The 18,117-nt window shown below is 41.0% G+C and overlaps 1 protein-coding gene across 1 annotated transcript in view; it reads right to left on the minus strand.

The window, feature by feature from the left end:
• PPP1CB (protein phosphatase 1 catalytic subunit beta) overlaps window positions 1–11,516 on the minus strand; it is a 28,876-nt gene extending 17,360 nt beyond the window's left edge. Inside the window, exon 1 of the mRNA XM_066546530.1 lies at window positions 11,269–11,516. Coding sequence (XP_066402627.1) covers window positions 11,269–11,320 — 52 coding nt within the window. The 5' untranslated portion in view covers window positions 11,321–11,516. The remainder of the gene's footprint in view (window positions 1–11,268) is intronic.
• Between the last annotated feature and the right edge of the window lie 6,601 nt (window positions 11,517–18,117).

Genomic DNA, 18,117 nt, shown 5'->3' on the forward strand with positions numbered 1-18,117 from the left:
TCCCTTTTCCTTTTATTTCTGCTTAATACCTAGAAAACTTATTATATAGAGGAGGTCAGTATAATTACATCTAGCATTATCTACATTGTGCAATGGGGAAGAAAGGATATGAGGGAAAACAGTTTGTCCTAGGTCACCCAGTACTACTGCTCTGGTTATCACTGCATACTTGTCCCAGTGTAACTGCACATCTGACCACACCAACACTGTGCTATAAATATTTATTTTTAATAAACACCAAACACTTGGTGAACAGAGGTTAGGAAGCAGTCACAGGGACACATGAAGAGGCAGAACTGAAGAGTGGTTTTCAAAAGCAGGGAAGAGATGCAAAATTAGATCCTGGGACAGCTAGTTTGAGTGCCAAAAGAGCAGGAGGAATAGTATATCTAAAGCTGAGGATATATTGTAAATACTTAGCTCATTAGAACCTCACAAGAAAAAGGCTGTGTCATACAGGACTTCTTTCAGTGACACTCAGTGAATCACTACCAGGTGATATTTATGACATGGTAAGTCACATTCCTCTTGCTGATTAAGATTTCAACTACTCTTGGGAAAGTAAACAGCATTTTAGCAACACTTCTGTGTCATTTTTCCTCATGTATTAAGATGTTCACTTACACATTAGAAGAAAACAAAGGCAGACATCAGAAACAATCAATGTGACTTGCAAACAATATGTGCCTACAGGCTTCCATTTCATCACATTTCAAACAAATGAATGATGTTCTTACAGATACATCTTCAGCCCCATTATTAGCAAAAAAACTACAACCAACCAAACTCAGGCTCGACAGCTTTGCACAGGACTTGACTACCCACTTTGTGAGGTACCAAAATGTTCCAATAATCTTAATTTCAAAAGCTCGTGTTCCAATAGTTTATAAGGATCCCCTTCAGAGACCTGGGACTCCTTCTGATAGGCACAATAAACTGCCATTATACACAAGCAGAGTCTTCATATTACAATGGCTATAATTTTATTTAAACAATTGCTCTATTTTAGACCCATAGCTTGCAACAAAGTGACACCAAAGCACCAAGCAGCACAACCAGCTTCCCAGTCATGTCTTCCCACAGACAGTGCATTCTTTTAACCATAAGCAATGACATTCTCTTCTGTATTTAACTCTCATAATGTCTTGCAGTACCAGAATGATGCCATTTCATAGCAGATCAAAACAAGAAGTCGAACCACACACTTATATCCACTCTAGTTTTGGAATTCAAACCCAGGAAAGTCCACTATATACAATATGAACATTACCAGAAGCAGCACCAGACCAAGCACTGAGACCAAAACTGAGGTAACAGTTCAAGTAGGGTGCCCATAATACTTTAAATAACTTTGACCCAATCAGTTTTTCTTACAACACCAGCCTCTAGCTCCCTTTGAAAGTCACACAGGGGTTTAAACTTGGAACATCTGCTTTATAGAATTGATACTTTGAGTGGTGCTGGATTTTTTCATGAGAAACAAGACACAGAGAACATGCAGTCCCTGACTTCATAATTAACTGCCAGTCAGTGCCTTGATGGTGCTTCTTTACCTCTAACAGTAGAGCCCTAAATGCTGCAAGTCCTTAACAGACAAATCAACTAAACTACTCATTACCTCACTTCAGATTTTCCAGGTTAGAAGACACTTCTACAACTCTGACAGGTCTAGCACTCTCAGAAGAGGAGACAGCATGCACAAGATGATCAGTCCCTTCCACCCTTGGGAAAGGTGCAGATCTCAGCCATTGTACCTTTACAAAGGCCCCTTCCACCCAAACAGTCTGCAGCTCCAGAGCCAACACACAGGTTCAGTTACATTTGAAGTAATACAAAACCTGGAGTTTCATGAGGAATAATCATCAATACTAGTTAAGGTAAAAGCAGTTTTCTCCCACAGTTCCTGGATCAGCAACAAGGGTACTACGTACTGAGAAATGAGAGGCTCCTGTGAGCCCTGAAAGGCTCAGCACTCCACTGGATTCACAAAGACACTGGAAGGTTTGCCAAGCCTTCATCCAGAACAGATGTGCCACAGCTGCAGTACAAGTACACAAGTAAGACTAAGCACTTATTTCAGCAGCTTACATTACAACTAGAATTTTGTTCAAGTTCCCTTGACTCAGCTGAGCTTTGTATGGATTGTAAACAACACTGCATTTAGTTTTTCAAAAGCCAAATCCCCAAGAACAGATTGAAGAGGAGGTTCTAAGAACCAGATCAAGAGCATAAGAGATGTTTTTCAGACTCATTTACAAATTACTAGAGCTAACCACTCCAGTCATGGCCTCTCACACTGCAAAATCTGTAGCTCAAACAGCCTTAAACAGCATTGGGAAAATCATCATTTTTAACAGCTGTCAGTTACCCAGGGCAGAAATATATCAACATTGAAGGTAATTAATTATCTGTAATCTAAAATGCTGTAAACAAGCTTTGATTTACATAAATTAGCCCTTTGATAGGGACAGTAGGGACAGCACTTCTGTTGTAATTCACAAACTCATGTGCACAGTGCTCTGAGAGAACAAGCCCTTCCTCCAGTGAGCTTCAAGCAGAGTGACGTGGCACAGGATAAAAAAGAATAAAAGCAAATATATGCAGTGAATTCTGAGACTTATTTTAGCACAATAGATCCTACAGTTATCTAAAAGCTCTAATTAATACTAGAATAAGCTCTAATTAATACTAGAATAATCTCTGCATCTACACAACCATTGGTAAGCAACCTTAAGAAGTTCAGTAACAGTAATTAGCAATCCAAGACATGAGTTGCACAGTGGCAGTAAGAAAAACTTCAGCAAAAAATATTTTTTTTAATCCCTCTAAACTTATGCCAGAGTGTAGCAGATTATGTAAGGCAATACTAGCAAGGAAAAGGAAAGTGGGTCAAGAATTGGCAGTTCCAAATTCCACTTGCATCCCTTTTTTCCATAGCCTTTCATGAAATGGAAAAAATGAATTTAACCTGTTCTGTCACACTGCTTCTGGTGTGCCTCTCTCTAAGCAGCTAAGCTGCTCATTTTGTGCCACCACTAATAGTTTCTTCAATGACTAAGTCAGCTATGGTATGCACAGCTACCCTAAGCATTTACCTGGTGCTGCTTTCCAAAATCACAGTGTCCAGTTTACTGGATGTAACACTCACAGTTTTATCATAACATCAGAACCCAGAGACTTCTCCCTGGTATTATAAAAAATTGGGTCAGCATCATTGCTAATAAGCACTCTCTTTTCCATTCACTCTGCTCTTTTTGCAGACATGCACTTACGTGGCCACACAGTAGCCACACAGTAAACTGCAGTGAACTGATATTTTCTTCCTAGATCAAAGATACAACAAATCAAAAATGTAATCTAAATAGCTCCCCAAGGTGAAGAATATATCCTCTGTGAACTTGAGACAGGGCTAAAGAAAGAGTAAGGAGCTGGTTCTCCTTCTTTCCATACTAGCTCCAGCCAAGCTTATGTCAGAAATTATGGCTTTAGAAGTCAATTTTGCCAGAGCAGATCTAAAAAAGACCCCCAAACTACAACCCAAGATTGCAAGCATGCAATTTCACAAATTGCACACAAGCAATTCCCTTGCGCTTACAATCCCCCCGCATTCTGTGGGATGTTTAATCATTGGTGGTTAACAACTCACACATTTAACTAATTTTTTTTTGTACTTAAAAGTACTTTTGAGTATTTGGCAAATGTTGAACAGCCTGTCAATAGTAGGAGCAGAAGAGATTTTAAAGCTTAAGGCGGCATTACCTATGACTTGGGGGGAAAAAACAACAAGCAGTCCTCACACTGATATTTGGAAATATGTTTTGAAGTTATCTGCTCTTAGTATTTTTTAAATCCAAATTAGATACTTTCATGAGTTTAAGTCAAGAATCTCATACTTGATTTTAAAAGCAACTCTCAATCTTAAAAGCAAAACTTCTATTCCCTCAGAGTATCTTCTGTTATTTAACTTGTTCAGCTGCCATCCAGAAGCAGCCACTCCCTATCTTGCAGCAAAACAGAGAGTAAAGCCAGCAACACAAGTTTTAAATTTTCAGAACTGCTGTGACAGGACTAAGCTTAGAATAGCTCTCATTCACGAGTTACACTGGTGGACAACAATAATATAAATGAACCTGTTAGAAGTTTGCTCAATTCAGCAAGAACAGAGCGCTGAACGTACAGCTCTTCTGCAGCATACCGAGCAACCCTGCACCTTTCCTAGGGTACATCACCCAAATTTCTCACTAAAAACAGAATAATCAGTCTTCCTGGGAGCTTTTCTTCCTGAAAAACTGTGCTTTTACATCCAAGTAACCTTGAAGTCTTGCTAAAATTGCCTTCACTAGATGACCTTGATATTAAGTATTTTGGTGAAGAACAGTGATTGCTTACAAACTCATTCTAGCAGGCTTATTTAATATCAAGCACAAGTTCACTGCAGAGTAAGAGACTGCCTAAGCCTTTAATGGGAAAAAACCCCTAACAATTAAGTGGTGTTGTTCTACCCAAACTTGAATTTACATTCTTCAAATACACACTATCCAGCAAAATTAATACTCATGGAGAAGAGGCTTTGAAATGACTTAGAAACAATTATGTAAAATTGCTTCAGGGGATGCTCCAGTAAGCCCATGAAAACCCATGCAACTTTTACCCATTCCTTTAGCTTTTCATGGACCACCTGTGCTGCCTTATACTGAAGTTCCATAAATTAACTGCTGTCTCAGTCATCCTGTATCATACATGGTTGCAAGAATTGCTGAATTCAATGCTGAAGGACAAGACCCCATGTTCTGCATTTACTGTTTGCTTAAGTACACTTGAACCTAAAACCCCAGCAACCAGCAAACAGAAGGTAGAAGCCTCTTACAATGCTGTATTACACAGTCATAGTAATTCCTGGAATTACTATCTACTACTACTTGGAAAGCTAACTTAGCATAAAAATTTCATGAAACAAAGAATTTCAGCTTATTTCACAAAGGATGACTTTCTTTTCCCCTATCACAGTGCCAATAAAATTCCTAAAACTCAAGGAAGGTGGAGGTAAATTACAAAAGTGATCTAGTTAACTTCTGAGAAGAACCAAGGAGAGAAGCTACTGAAGTTATGATACAAGAAGCTGGGTGTATTTTCTGCACATCAGTGTCACTGCTGCTTAACCAATACAATTACATGGGACATAAACACAAAAAGCTTTATATCAAGCTTGATATAAAAATACCAAAAAACAAACACAAAACACCACCTCAAAACCCAGAAAAGATGGTACTGCAAAACTAAAATGTCCTAGTCAATGTACTAAGCCGATCACACAATAGAAGGTTCATTTCAATGTCTCAAATTATAAAGCAGATACCCAACACCTTCAGAGGCACCTCAGGCTATAGTTAAGAGTGGATTCCCCTCTACAGCCCCTTCACTGAGCACTGCACCTGACCTTAGTGAGCAACAGCCAAATATAGCAGGCTGCTCTCACCACAGTCTAGGGTTCAGCAGTGCAGTTCCTTCCTTTCTGAAAAAGTTACACTCCTACCTCTGGTGGTAACCAATGAGCATTTAAAAGGAATTTTAACAGTTTATAGTTGCAGTTATCTTAAATATGAACAGTTTCTCTCTTTTTATACTATGATTTAGCTGAGCAGGGAGAAAGCACGGAATGACTCAAGTAAAACCTGTGCTGCAGAGTATCTAAATGAAACAGTTAGTGAATCATGGAGCCTTCAAGTGGCCAAACAGGCAGGCAGAATAAAGAACCCCATCACAGTGCCTGGTGCTGGCTCTTGGCCTTCAGAGCAGTGTTTCAAGCCAACCATTCCATTCTTCATGCACTTATAAAGCTAAAGATGAAGTGGCTGATATCTGCACTGCTGAACAAAGCCAGAAACAAACTTCATTCCTTATCCCTCCTCTCTGGTTAATACAATACCTACCCTCCTAGACACATACCAAAAATGCCTATTTTCCTCTTCTTTTTAAAAACTATTTTTTGAAAAGTCCTTTGCAAGCAAGTCCTTTTACAGTTATTCTTGTTTATTTTTCTAGTAGCAAATTATCCAGTCATTTCACACCAAGCCAGGTAATAACTCCTGTTAATGCAGGATTCAGCTCCATGGTTTGTTTGTATTGTTTTGCAAGAGATCATTAAGGTCTATTTTATTTCTCTCTTTCTCAGCATCAGTTACAGAGCCTAGAACTGCAAGCACTACTACCATATCATAATACCACACCATCAGGCTGGCTGGATATATTAATTAGTTAAGACAGTAACAAAATAAGAAATGTTATTGACCACAGCACATTTGACCAGTATGCTCTATACTATTTAAAACTAATAAGGAAAAATCTCAATTATTTCATAAGAATATAAAATACAACTTTCATTTAAAAAGTCGAGTACCAGTCACATTTTTATATTTATCACAACCTATAAGACCTCCAAAATCACAAGAAAATGAAGCTTGCAGCTTTCTTAGAAGATAACACATGACATGGTAAGAACACCATGCAACCAGCTTTATTAAGGCAATCATAAAAATCACCTTTTTAGCTGACCATTGAAGCAATAACCATTCCCTACACCTACTGGTAGTCCAACATGTCTCTTCTTGGATCAATATTTCACAGCTTCTTTGGTGCATTGGAACTGCCAGAACTAGTAGCCCTCAGCCTCACCAAAAAAATTTGTTTAGAAAAGATCCACATTAAGTTTAGTCAGATTAATTCAACTTGTTAATTTTGATTAGGAAAGCTAGATGTCTTGCCTAGACAAGGCAAATTTGTTTGTACAGCAATAGAAATGAAGCCCTTTTACAGAAAGCCGTCTTGTACCTAAGGTTACCGTGTCTGGGTTTCCCTGAGTACATCCTCTCTTCCATATGGTAAACTCCCTAGTGTTTACTAAGACACCTATAAATTTAAAAGAGCAGAAATTCATTCCAGCTGGGATGCCTTATACCCATAAATTAAGGATACAGCACAGAAACAGGAAGCCCAACACCCTGACAGAAATATGGAAATCTTACTTAACACCATTCACAGCACGCTGTACAAGTCAAGGTTACACCTATTCCAGGATCTTTGCTTTGATATAGGGGCAACCTTTTCCACACATCACACATCTAAGCTAAATTAAAATTAGCTTAGAACGTGGCTTAAATGTAGACCTGGTGCACTGAATTTAGCTCAGCATTGTTACAATTTTCAGGGCATTTCCCAGACAGGGATACATGGTATTCCTAGATGAGGCAAAACACAAGTAGCAATTTCAGCTACAAAGCCCAAGCGAAAAAAAACTTCTCTATTCACATTGGAGAGCAGGATTCAAGCAGACCATTGAATCACAGCCTTCCAATACTTAAAGAGGGCTTATAAGAAAGATGAGGACAGACTTTTTAATAGGGCTTGCTGCAATGAGACAAGGAAAACTGATTTATACTAAATAAATTTTAAAAAAATAAAAGTAGGTTAAGTCTAGATATATGGATGAAATTCTTTTACAGTGACAGTGATGAAACACAGAACAGGATGCCCAGAGAGGTGGTGGATGCTTCATTCCTGGAAATATTCAGGATCACACTGGACAGGGCTCTGAGCAACCTGATCTAGGTGAAGCTGTCCCTCCACTGGAGAGGGGCTGTACCAAGTGACCTTTACAAGCTCCTTCCAACCCAAACCATGGTATTATTCCATATTCCGCATCTGATGTGCTCACGGCAGTATCGTGTGTGCATATTCCTGTTTGTTATCCACAGCTAGAAGGGACTAGGAAAAAATCTATCCACCAGATGGCATAGCTGGGATAGTAGGAAGGAAAAAAATAATAACATGTAATAAGCACACACACTGAAGCAAAAATAAGACCACCATCTTCATGTACCGTAACATAGCTAAGCCTGATCTGTGATTCTGCATACCAGCACAAGAAGGAAACACTCTTTCAATGAACTTGGATAATTCACTTTCAAGGTCACATATCACTCTAAGAGTCTTTTAACAAAGATATGGAATTCTGTATTTGAATGACCTGCAAATCTTTGCAGATTCACTCATGACAGACAGTAAAACTCAAAGTGTCTCCAAGATAGTGAGGCACACATGTCAGAGCGCCAGCATCTCCTTCATTCTTCTAGTAAAGCAACAGGAATGACAATTTAAATCTGCCAGATGGTACTTGGTAGACAGAGATAAAAGAAAAGAAAGCACTGTTATGTTCAGACTTTATGTACACACTTGAGTTTTTACCTTCCTACCATTTCCAAACAGTAGTTATTTATAAGGTAACCCTAACTAATGGCCAAGAACTAGACACATTGTAAGAGAAAGTCAATTCAAAATGAGATCTTACCATTCCTAAACTCACCACTTAACCAGTGAATAGAGAAGAACTTGGTATGTGCAAAAGGACATGGAAATTAAAAGCTGATGTCACAGAAGACTATTAACATTCATTACACCCTGGTTCAGGTGAATCTATGAAAACTCTCCCTAAATTCAACTCAAGAGTTAATCGATTTGGCATTCAGCACTCAGAAGATCTACAAAGTAACTAAGTACACATTCTAGATAAGCAGGTGGGCACACTCCTTGAGGAGTTCTTGGGAAGATGTTCTTGAATTCTCCCAAGCAGCCCAGCTGTAGGCCACTTCATATTGATATCTCAAAAAGAAATGAAAAACACAATTAAACACAAAGAAAGTAAGACAATCTAAGTAGGTAATTCCAATCAAAAGGCAAGTTAATGTGTCATATAACCCAGAAGGATAAAAACAGTTAGAGTAACCTAATTAAAGTAGGAGCAAGAACTCCTGACAGTTAATATCACAGCCTAGAAACAGGTGTCACCACCCAGCAACACAGCGACAGCAGTGAAGTTTCCTGCTGCTGTGGCTTTTGACACCCCTTTGAAGGGTTTTGCTACCCTTGAAAAATTACGTGTAGCAGCCACTGAGAGACAATTGTGGACTGTTATTCAAACTTAAAGCCATACATTTCACTTAAAGCAACAAAAAGAACTAAATATGTACTGCATGACAACATTTAACTAAAATGTCTTTTTATTATTTCACTGTGCTTACACTTACAGCACAAAAGCCATGTTAAATTATCCTTTTAAGTCAAAGTTGAAGTGTGAGTAATGGAGCCAAACAACTTGCTTTGAACAATTTAACTGGAGATAAGAGTCAACAGAAATTTTTCTGCGCAACCAGCGTGGGGAGGGATTCAAACTCACTTTACCAGAACAGGTCAGCTAAGCAACAGCATGAGCTCCAGAATGTGAGCTGCCAATTGAACAAAAAACCAACCAAACAAAAAAAACCAACCTTCATTGTGGAACACTGCTGTTTGAACAACAGGTTAAAATGCTATATGCTAGCAGTGCAACAAATAAAAGATGTTAAAAAGAAAGCAAAAATAATGCATTCCTTTAATTGCTGCCATTTTTTCCCAAATAAAACCTGTAAGAATTACCTATTACATTTCAGATACAAGATGTTAAACAAGGCACTCCTCGAATGTTAGCAGATGACAAGCAGAAAGAAAGCACCCCATTCCCCTAAAAAAATCTTCATAGTCTCTGCTCAGAGTTAAAAATGGACTCAGAAACAGAAAAGAAAAATTACAAGCAAGGCTTGGTTCAGAAGTTGTACATACATATATCCCTAAAGGTTAAAGTACTATGGAAGACAAGAAGCACAGAGTAGGCTGCTGAAACACAAGGTAAGAACCATAACCCAAAAGTAATGAAGTTGTAACACAAGTATTTATGGTGTGTGTAAACTGTATGGAAGACATATTTTAAAAGTTTTCAGAAAATAAAAAATAAGCAGAGTAATACTTAAGAGGGAACATAACAATCCAACAAGTTGCACACCAAAACACTGCAGAATCCCCTCCTCCTAAAGCACTTTAAATTACTACACTATCGTGGAACAAGTGTCTTTCAAATATATTATTTAAAGTGTCTCAAAAACCCCAGAAGCATAAATATCCATGTATCTTGACGTCTCCCCCCCAAAAAATTCTGCCCTAAAATGTCAACATTTACTAGGTTATTATTTCGTTTGTCTTAAAACCCTACCTATTAATCTGTGTTTCAACATCCAGAAAAGGGAGTTTTATCTGCATTAACGATCTAAGAGAAACTTCAACTGATACTTGTTTCTTCATACTATACTACACTGCATATCTTAAATCACAAACATAAGCACAACTGTTCAAAGACTTTACGTATTTTTAAGTACTGCTTTTGCTGTTCTTCGTTTTCACATCGAAAAAGATGAGATAGCAGCTGCTAAGAAGTCCTTAAAGCCCTAAACCCCCTGCTTTTTTGTAACTCGACTAAAAAAACTCAGCCTTACAAAACTTGTTTCACATCCCAAACTATACATGCTCCATAAATTCCTTCCTATAAGCCTTCTGCAATGTGATCCAACTATCTAAGGAGTACAGCTACCAATAAATGAACGGCGCATACCCATGCAAGTACTCTCATCTCATCTCCGGCATACCAGGTATTTGTTGAACGTGGAATGAAAGATTAATGGAAGAAGAGGCCCAAGAAGACTAAACATTCACGACATAACTTAAATAAAAAGAAAACGCTAGCAATAATTCCTCAGCTTGTCCAAAACAGGCAATAAGCGAGCTTACTTTCAAGGGCAGAATCACTGTTTAATACACAGAAAACCCTCCACAGCCTTTATCAGCCACCCGTAAGAGCCACTTCTGCAGACTGCCCCGTGGGCAGGCTGAGGAATGTCAGCGCACTAAATCCCTCTGCTCCCACCGACACTCACGTACACACAACTCCACAACTAAGGCAGCTCGCACACGTAATTTTACACACGGAGGGCTGCGACTACAACCAGACCGGAGGCACGGGGAGAAAAGGCCGCTCGGCTAGCGAGGAGAACAGCTCGGCTAGAGCGGCGCCCCCAGCTCGCCCCTCAGCCAGGCAGCTGCAGCGGGGTGAAGAAGGGAAGATGGAAAATTAGGCTTTTTTTTTTTTTTTTTTTTTTTTTTTGCCTATTAAATAGGAAGGCAGCCAGACAGGGCGGGCATCCCCCTGCACAGCAGTCCCTCCTCCCTCCGCGGGGCTGCAGGGCCGGGGCTCGGGGCACCGGCGGGACGCGCCGAGCCCGCTCCCGGCCGCCACCCCGGGGAAGGCGCTGCCCCCGCTCGTCCCGCGCCGCACCGCGCCGGCAGCCCCGGCTCGTCCCGCGGGGAGCGGCGGCCGTGCCCTCTGGCTCCCCGCGGCGCCCCGCTCACCTTCCAGCAGCCGGGTGATGAGGCTGTCCACGTTCAGCTCCCCGTCCGCCATTTTGTGGCCACCAGACTCGGTCCCGGGCGGGGAGAGGGCGGGGTGGAGGGCGCTCCACGGAGGAGGAGGAGCAGGGAGCGGCGGCCGCAGCGACAGTGACTCCCCCCACCCCCCCTCCGGCGGTCCCCGGCGGCCACCCGGCTTCTCCCGCTCCCTCGCAGCTAAATGGGAGAACGCGGCCACCGCTCCTCCCCGCGCCTCCTCCCCTCCTCAGCAGCCGCCAGGGCGCATGTGCCGCCTCGCCCGCCGCGGCCGCTCCGCGCCCCGGCAGCGCGCAGGCGCGGCGGGCTCGGCGGCGCAGGCGCGGAGCGGAGCGGGCCCGGCCGTGCCCTGCTAGCCCGGAGGCCTCGGGCCGCGGCGGCAGCGCCGGGCTCGGACACGGAGGAGAGGCAGGAAAAGGAGCCCCGGGAGCCTCCGTGCCAGCCCAGGGTCAGCCCTCCGCCTGCTGGCACCGCACCGGTGCCACCTCGCAGTTTATTAAAAATAATTTTTAAAAAACGTGTCATAACTGGAACGACGAGTTGTGCCCTTTACACCGCTCTTCGAACGCAGTTCGCAGAGAAAACTCTGTGGTTCGTGTTTCTCTGCGGCTGGAGCTGCTAAGAGTACTTTTTTGGTGATTTCTGGAACTTCTTTTTTTTTTAAGATGAGCTCTCTTAAGACATGTTTACATACTTCTGTCAGCAGATGCTTGCCTTGGATGGACAGAGAAGTGCTTTAAAATGTAGGTGGTGAAAACCCTCTGTGAACCGGGAGAGCAGATAAATACATGTATGTTGACAAAGTAACAAAGTGCAGATGTTCTAGGAAAAACAGACCTCTCCTTTATATGCCTAAATATAGATGTTGATGTAGAAACTTGAACTTGAATTTTTCCATCAGTCCCTACAAGCCAGCAAAATGCTTCCACCTTATATAATGTTGAAACCCAATTTTTATCTCTTGATTAGAAGAAAATGAGTATGAGCAAAACAAAAGCAATTAGGACAAGGTGGGGCAGGTATCATCAGGTATCAGATGATGCTAAGCGTCCAGACAGTCAGGTGGAAGAACGCTCTTTTGAAATGCCTACACAGGTGGGCAGGATACACAGAAATAAAATTTCAGCTCATCTGCCCATGATAGGATGTACATCTATCCTTTGTTGTTTTTCAAATTCTGCTAGTATTGGAAATCTAAATTTAAAAAAACAATCCTAGAATGTTTTTTCTTTCGTTTTTCATTAAACTGGGAAAAAGAATTATTCCCCTTATTGAAAGTTCATCCTTATCCCAACTACTTTATTGCTGCCAAGACTAATAGATCTGCAGTCCCTCTTGAGCATTTAGGAATTGTCCCAGTTTTGTTTCACACAACTGAACTGCCCTGAAGGCTATTTTAAGCCATCACAACATCAGGTTCAGACAGTTCATACATAATAATATATTACTGCAGAACATTCTGCATTGATAATTAAATGGGGATATGAAATTATCTTTCACCGTGGCATAAAAATATAATTAAGGCATCTTCCCAAACTCCATAGGACAATAAACTTTCAGGTACACTGAGCAAAACAATCCCCTAACAACTGTTTTTACTAGGCATGCCAGCATCTTCCAGAAACAATTTAGCAGCATATCATCACAACAAAATAATTTAATATAAGCAGAGATGCTATGAAAAAGAACAAGCTGCAAAACATAGCTCATTTCTTTCCTTGTAGATTCTGTGCCAGTTTTATTGGGAGCATGGCTGGGTGACAGCCAGTGCCCAGCTGTACCTGGGCTCTCAGCTGGATGGAAGATCCCCTTACTGTGCTGCATAACCCTGTCAAGTTTGCACCCCTCTTTCTTTGTAGCTTGAGGAGACACAAATGTGTGGGTTTCTTCCTCAGTGGGTTAAAACTTAGCATGTCCTATTGACATAATCCAAGTACAGTAAACAGAATTAAAAGATCAGAGAATGAGGCTCATTGTCTTCTGCAATACAGAAAGCATTAGTCAGTGAAAGCATTTTCTGTGATCAAGGGTGGATGTTCAGTAGTTTTTGGCATTATACCATGCACACATACAGGCCAAAGACAGCTAACTGGTGATTCAAGTACAAGGGGGAACTGCACTGATGCCTTGTCAAAATCTCATTAACAATGCTCACCTTTCTAAACTGTCTTTCAGTTATTTTGAAATTCCTCTCATGTCCAACACTTTATATAAACAAATGCCCACCAAGATGGCTTTGCTTCTAACTTTCCCCTACTTGGTCTCAGAGCTATTTACCCTAAATACCTCATATGTCAACTTTCCTTATCCAATGCTGTCTCAAGATGTCCTTTAATTTGCACTGCTGTGATCTGAAAGACGGAAATTTCCTAAGAAATTGGCAAAACAACTATGTGTTAGTAAATGTCTTTTCCTGAACTGTGACTGTGTAGACATGAGTTCTCACTGAGGCTGCTGTTGCTGGGAATTTGAGAGAGTTGCTTCCCCAGGTACAGAGCACTGACTCAGCATCTCTGCTGTTACCTACTCTTTCCTGGTGACCTTGTGTTGGTTCATTAAAGTTAGTGCACTACATACACTTTTATGTTATTTACTATGGAGTTGTGACTTTCAAAAACCGTCTCCCTCCTAGGTCTGTCATCAGGTACCTGGCAGACAGTACATGGCAGTATTTTACAGCACTATCCCATCACTAGAGCTCATTTCTAATGTACTTTATCACCTGGCACACTGTAACTCAGGGCTGACTGCAACTCTTATGTGGATGGGAGGGAGAGGCCAGTAGGAGCCATGTGGTTAATTTTCCAGTGTGTAATTAGGAGCATATCTTCCCTGAGTGGCAATAGCTAAACCACTGCTGCCTCCTCAGTGCCCTTTTCCAGCAGAAATTAGTGATCCAATTGACAGTGTATTTCCTTAGGAGAGTTTGTTTACAAAAATATTTAAAGATCCTATCTCTTTTGTCAGAAATTATAGGGAACTGTATTAAAGTAATCTCAAAATAAACAAAATCTGCAGATAACTCATCCCTGTTTTGTCCAAAAAGCTTAGATTAAGAGATAGAAGAAGAAAAGCCAACAAATCCCACTCTGTAGTACTTTATGACCCTTTTCTGTTTCTCAGTATTTGCCCTAAAACTGGGTAAATAGTTGGGTTTGGTTATAATATTTTAAGATGTAAAAAATAAAATAATTATTCTTCTACACTGAGCTAAACCCAAGATTTTCTCAACCTTCCTCACAAATTAAGGATGAGAGTCACAAACTAGCCAGCAGTTTGCATTTGGAGGCACGTAGCAAGGATGTGGAAAACTCTCCTCTGAACTCCTGCATCCATACTGGTTCTCTTGATATCCCTGCTTGGAACTGGAACACTTTATATAAACAATGAAACACCCACTGGCCCAGGCACTCCAGTCTGGGTCTGTGTCCAATTAGTGCCCCAATCATTCAGTGCTAGTGCTGTTCTGTCTCTCTTAATCTAGTTTTTGTTGGAAACATGAGATCTTTGATTGAGACACAAATGCTATACTCCTCAAGGCAATAGTATTTTTTGAAGAACAAGATTGTTTTGTAGATTAATACTGACCCTTGATTCCTGTGAATGTAGTTATGCCATCATTGCCTTTTATGCATATTTAAAAGGCAGGGCAGGTCTAGATATTCCCAGAAAACAGATTGTTTATGTCAAAAACCAATGCTGAAACAGTAAAAAAAAAAAAAAAAAAAGGAATAGATATAGTAAGTAAGACCTATATTGAAAATCTTATTTTTTAAAAAAGAGCAGCTCCCCCTGCCCTACCCTACAGCTCCCAGGTGGGTTAGAGAGTCTGGAAGGCAGGAGAGAGTCTCCCAGGAGCTGCATGCAAAATGGGGACAAGGTGAAGCATAACCAGGGTTATGTATTACAGGTTACTTCATCTCTCTGTGTCAGAACTATTTAAAAGTGTGAGAAGCATTGTTTTGGTTTTTTTTTTCTTTAAATTATGTTTATTAGCATGTGATACAATCTCAGTTCCCCTGGCAGCCTGTCCTACTGCCCACAAACCATGAGAAATACACAGCACTTGCTGAGGCGTTACTCCCCAAGTGAGGAAGGGGGAAGGACTTCTGGAGCAAAACAAGGAAAATAATTTGGGCCTGCAAGATCTGCAGTTTGCAGGATGTCAATCAAGCTTACTATTCCTCTGCTTTGGAGAGAAAAAATCTTCTACTGTTTCCCAGGAAGGAGCAGCTGCAAGAACTGAAAGTGTCTGCATCTATTTTCCTCAGTAAACATGGGAATATTTAGTTTCAGCAAAACCAGATGGTTTACGCCCTGTGAATATGCTGGCATTTGACACCAGCAGCCACTTTCACAAAGTGCATGCAGAGAGTGGGAAAGAACTCCTTTAAACCCCGGGACCTGACACAAGAGATAAAAGCTCTGAAGGCAGAAATAACAGATTGACTAAAAACCCAACCTTTATCCAGGGATCTCTTAAGTGCTCTCTAAATATCATTAATCAGACTACATAACAGTCCATGAAGTGATTAAATTTTGATACACATTTCTTACACTGAGGGTTACACTTAAAATGAGAAGGTAAATAAGTTCCTCCAGGTTATGTGGTGAGTCATGGTCTGGTCTCCTGCATGCTCTATGTCTCTTCTCACTAATGCCTCTCCAGTGTGCTGTGTCCTCAGCCATATTCCCAGGACACAATTTTTAAATGTGAAACCATTACAGTAATAGCACAGGGACAGGATTGCAGTGTTTGCAGCATAAATCACCATAGCTGGGGCATCTGAGTGCTCTATGGGGAATTTATAATATGCTAAAGAGATTTATGAACAGCCCTCAAACCTCTTGCTAATGGCGGTCACAGTGGGTGTTAAGTGACTGAAAGTTCTTAATTATTTGATGATTTTTATTGATTTGTGTTGTTATTGCTTAACATGACTCTGTAGTAACAAGACATCTGTCAATCTGAGAATGTTTTCCAGCCAGTGAATTATTAAAGTATGTGATTCTTATAGGTTCTCACTGTTCTGTTGGACTGCTGGCAGGCTGAAGTGGTTTGCTCAAGAATACTCATAGCTTGCAGGGCAAGGCTAAAGGGGGGCTTTGGGCATAGCAGTCTCTGATGGATGCACCACATGTTCCTGAGCCAAATCTGCCCCTGCTGACTCTCTGCTGTCTGCTGCACCTAAAAGCAGGCTTGGGAAGGATTTCTTTTTACCTGCAGTTACAGGGGGAACCTTCCCAAAAAAAGTACATTAATTCACGACTTAGTGAAATATGTATTTACAGTGAATCACTAGGTATTGCTTTTCCATAGACCTACAACCATGAGCCCTAAAGGGGTTCTAGTCCTGGTTCAGGACACAGCAAAGGCCTACAATATCTGCTTCAGTCTCCTGGAGGGGAGCTGTGTTGTGCTCCAATTTATCCCATCGTCTGCATGATGGAGGGTGTGCCACTGAGCACACCTGCCCTGCAGTTGAGGCAATGCTATAATTTAATATACTTTGTGATCAGCATTTTAAGAGTTTGAATTTGCTATTTCTCCATTATGTAATTACATAATAATAATAATTTAGCTAACATAATGTATGTGGAGTTTTGCTGTTGCTTCTTATGTAAATTAGAGAAATTTAGCAATATGTTGCAAAATGGATATGTCTATTTCAGGCTGAGATGTAAGACGTTACTTTGATTCAGAATAAAATAAAAAGAAGCTGTTGGAAAGACCTATTTTATAGAGAAATAACTATTTAATTATAACTCTTTATCCCATGGCTTATTCACTAAGGTAGAAACTGTAGAGCTTCAAAGTGTTTAAATTTTAAAAGAAGACCAAACAAAACCTCTCTGTACTTCTGTCTCTTTAGAGAAATTCAGATATTTAAATGTAGGTTCATAAACTGAAATTATATACAAATGGGGAATTTGAGCCTGAATTTTGAAAAAGCAGCCTGAACAACTAACTAAACATTAAGGAAATAGCTAATCTTTAGGTAGAAAAGAACATTTATTTTAGTTGTTAATCTGCTCATAAGAAGCAGAGACACTCCATATTTAAAGTATGCTCCAGAAGAACTTACAAAGAAATTGAAAGTCAAATTTGCATATCAAAATGCATCAGACAGCTTAACTTCTACAAAATTGTAACAAACACTTTTCATTCCTATTAAATTATGTGGCATTTTTATTGCCTATTAAGTAATCTAATTTAACCCTGTTGTTCCAAAAATAGTTCACTCACATACAGTGTGGCTCAGAAGAACAGGAGGTGGGTGAGACCACAGCAATGAGTCACACTGACAGGTTCAAGCCTTGAGTCAGCAAAACCTGGCCTTACTCTCAAACCTGGGTGGGCTTGATTGAGAGGAGGCCATAGCTGCCATTTGGGTATGGGATTGTACACACGCTCTCCCAAAAGCGGATCCCAGGTCTGCAAAACACACATGGCCATGGCTGGCCACGCTGCACTTTCCCTGGTGCCAGCTCTGGCTGGAGGTGGTCATTCCAAGCTCCTGCTCTCCCTCCCCACTGTGATTTGCCATCCTTGCCACCGTGCTGATGTGTTTCTGGGACTGCACTGCAAGTCAGCTGTCTGCAGTGATCCAGATGAATAACAACTCCCTCTCTCCCTCTGGCTCTCTGGAAAGCAGCAGCTTTATCCCATGTTGCTCTGGGTGATCTGGTGTACAGCAACCTCCCAAAGACACGTGTCTCAGCCCAGCTGAGGACTGAACTCTGTGGTATGAGCTGACACTGGCAGTGGCTGGTGGAGGAGGGGACTGGCTGAGCAGCCCCCAGAGCAGTGGGGTA

Source organism: Molothrus aeneus, chromosome 3, assembly GCF_037042795.1.
Source record: "Molothrus aeneus isolate 106 chromosome 3, BPBGC_Maene_1.0, whole genome shotgun sequence".
NCBI classification, from domain to species: domain Eukaryota; kingdom Metazoa; phylum Chordata; class Aves; order Passeriformes; family Icteridae; genus Molothrus; species Molothrus aeneus.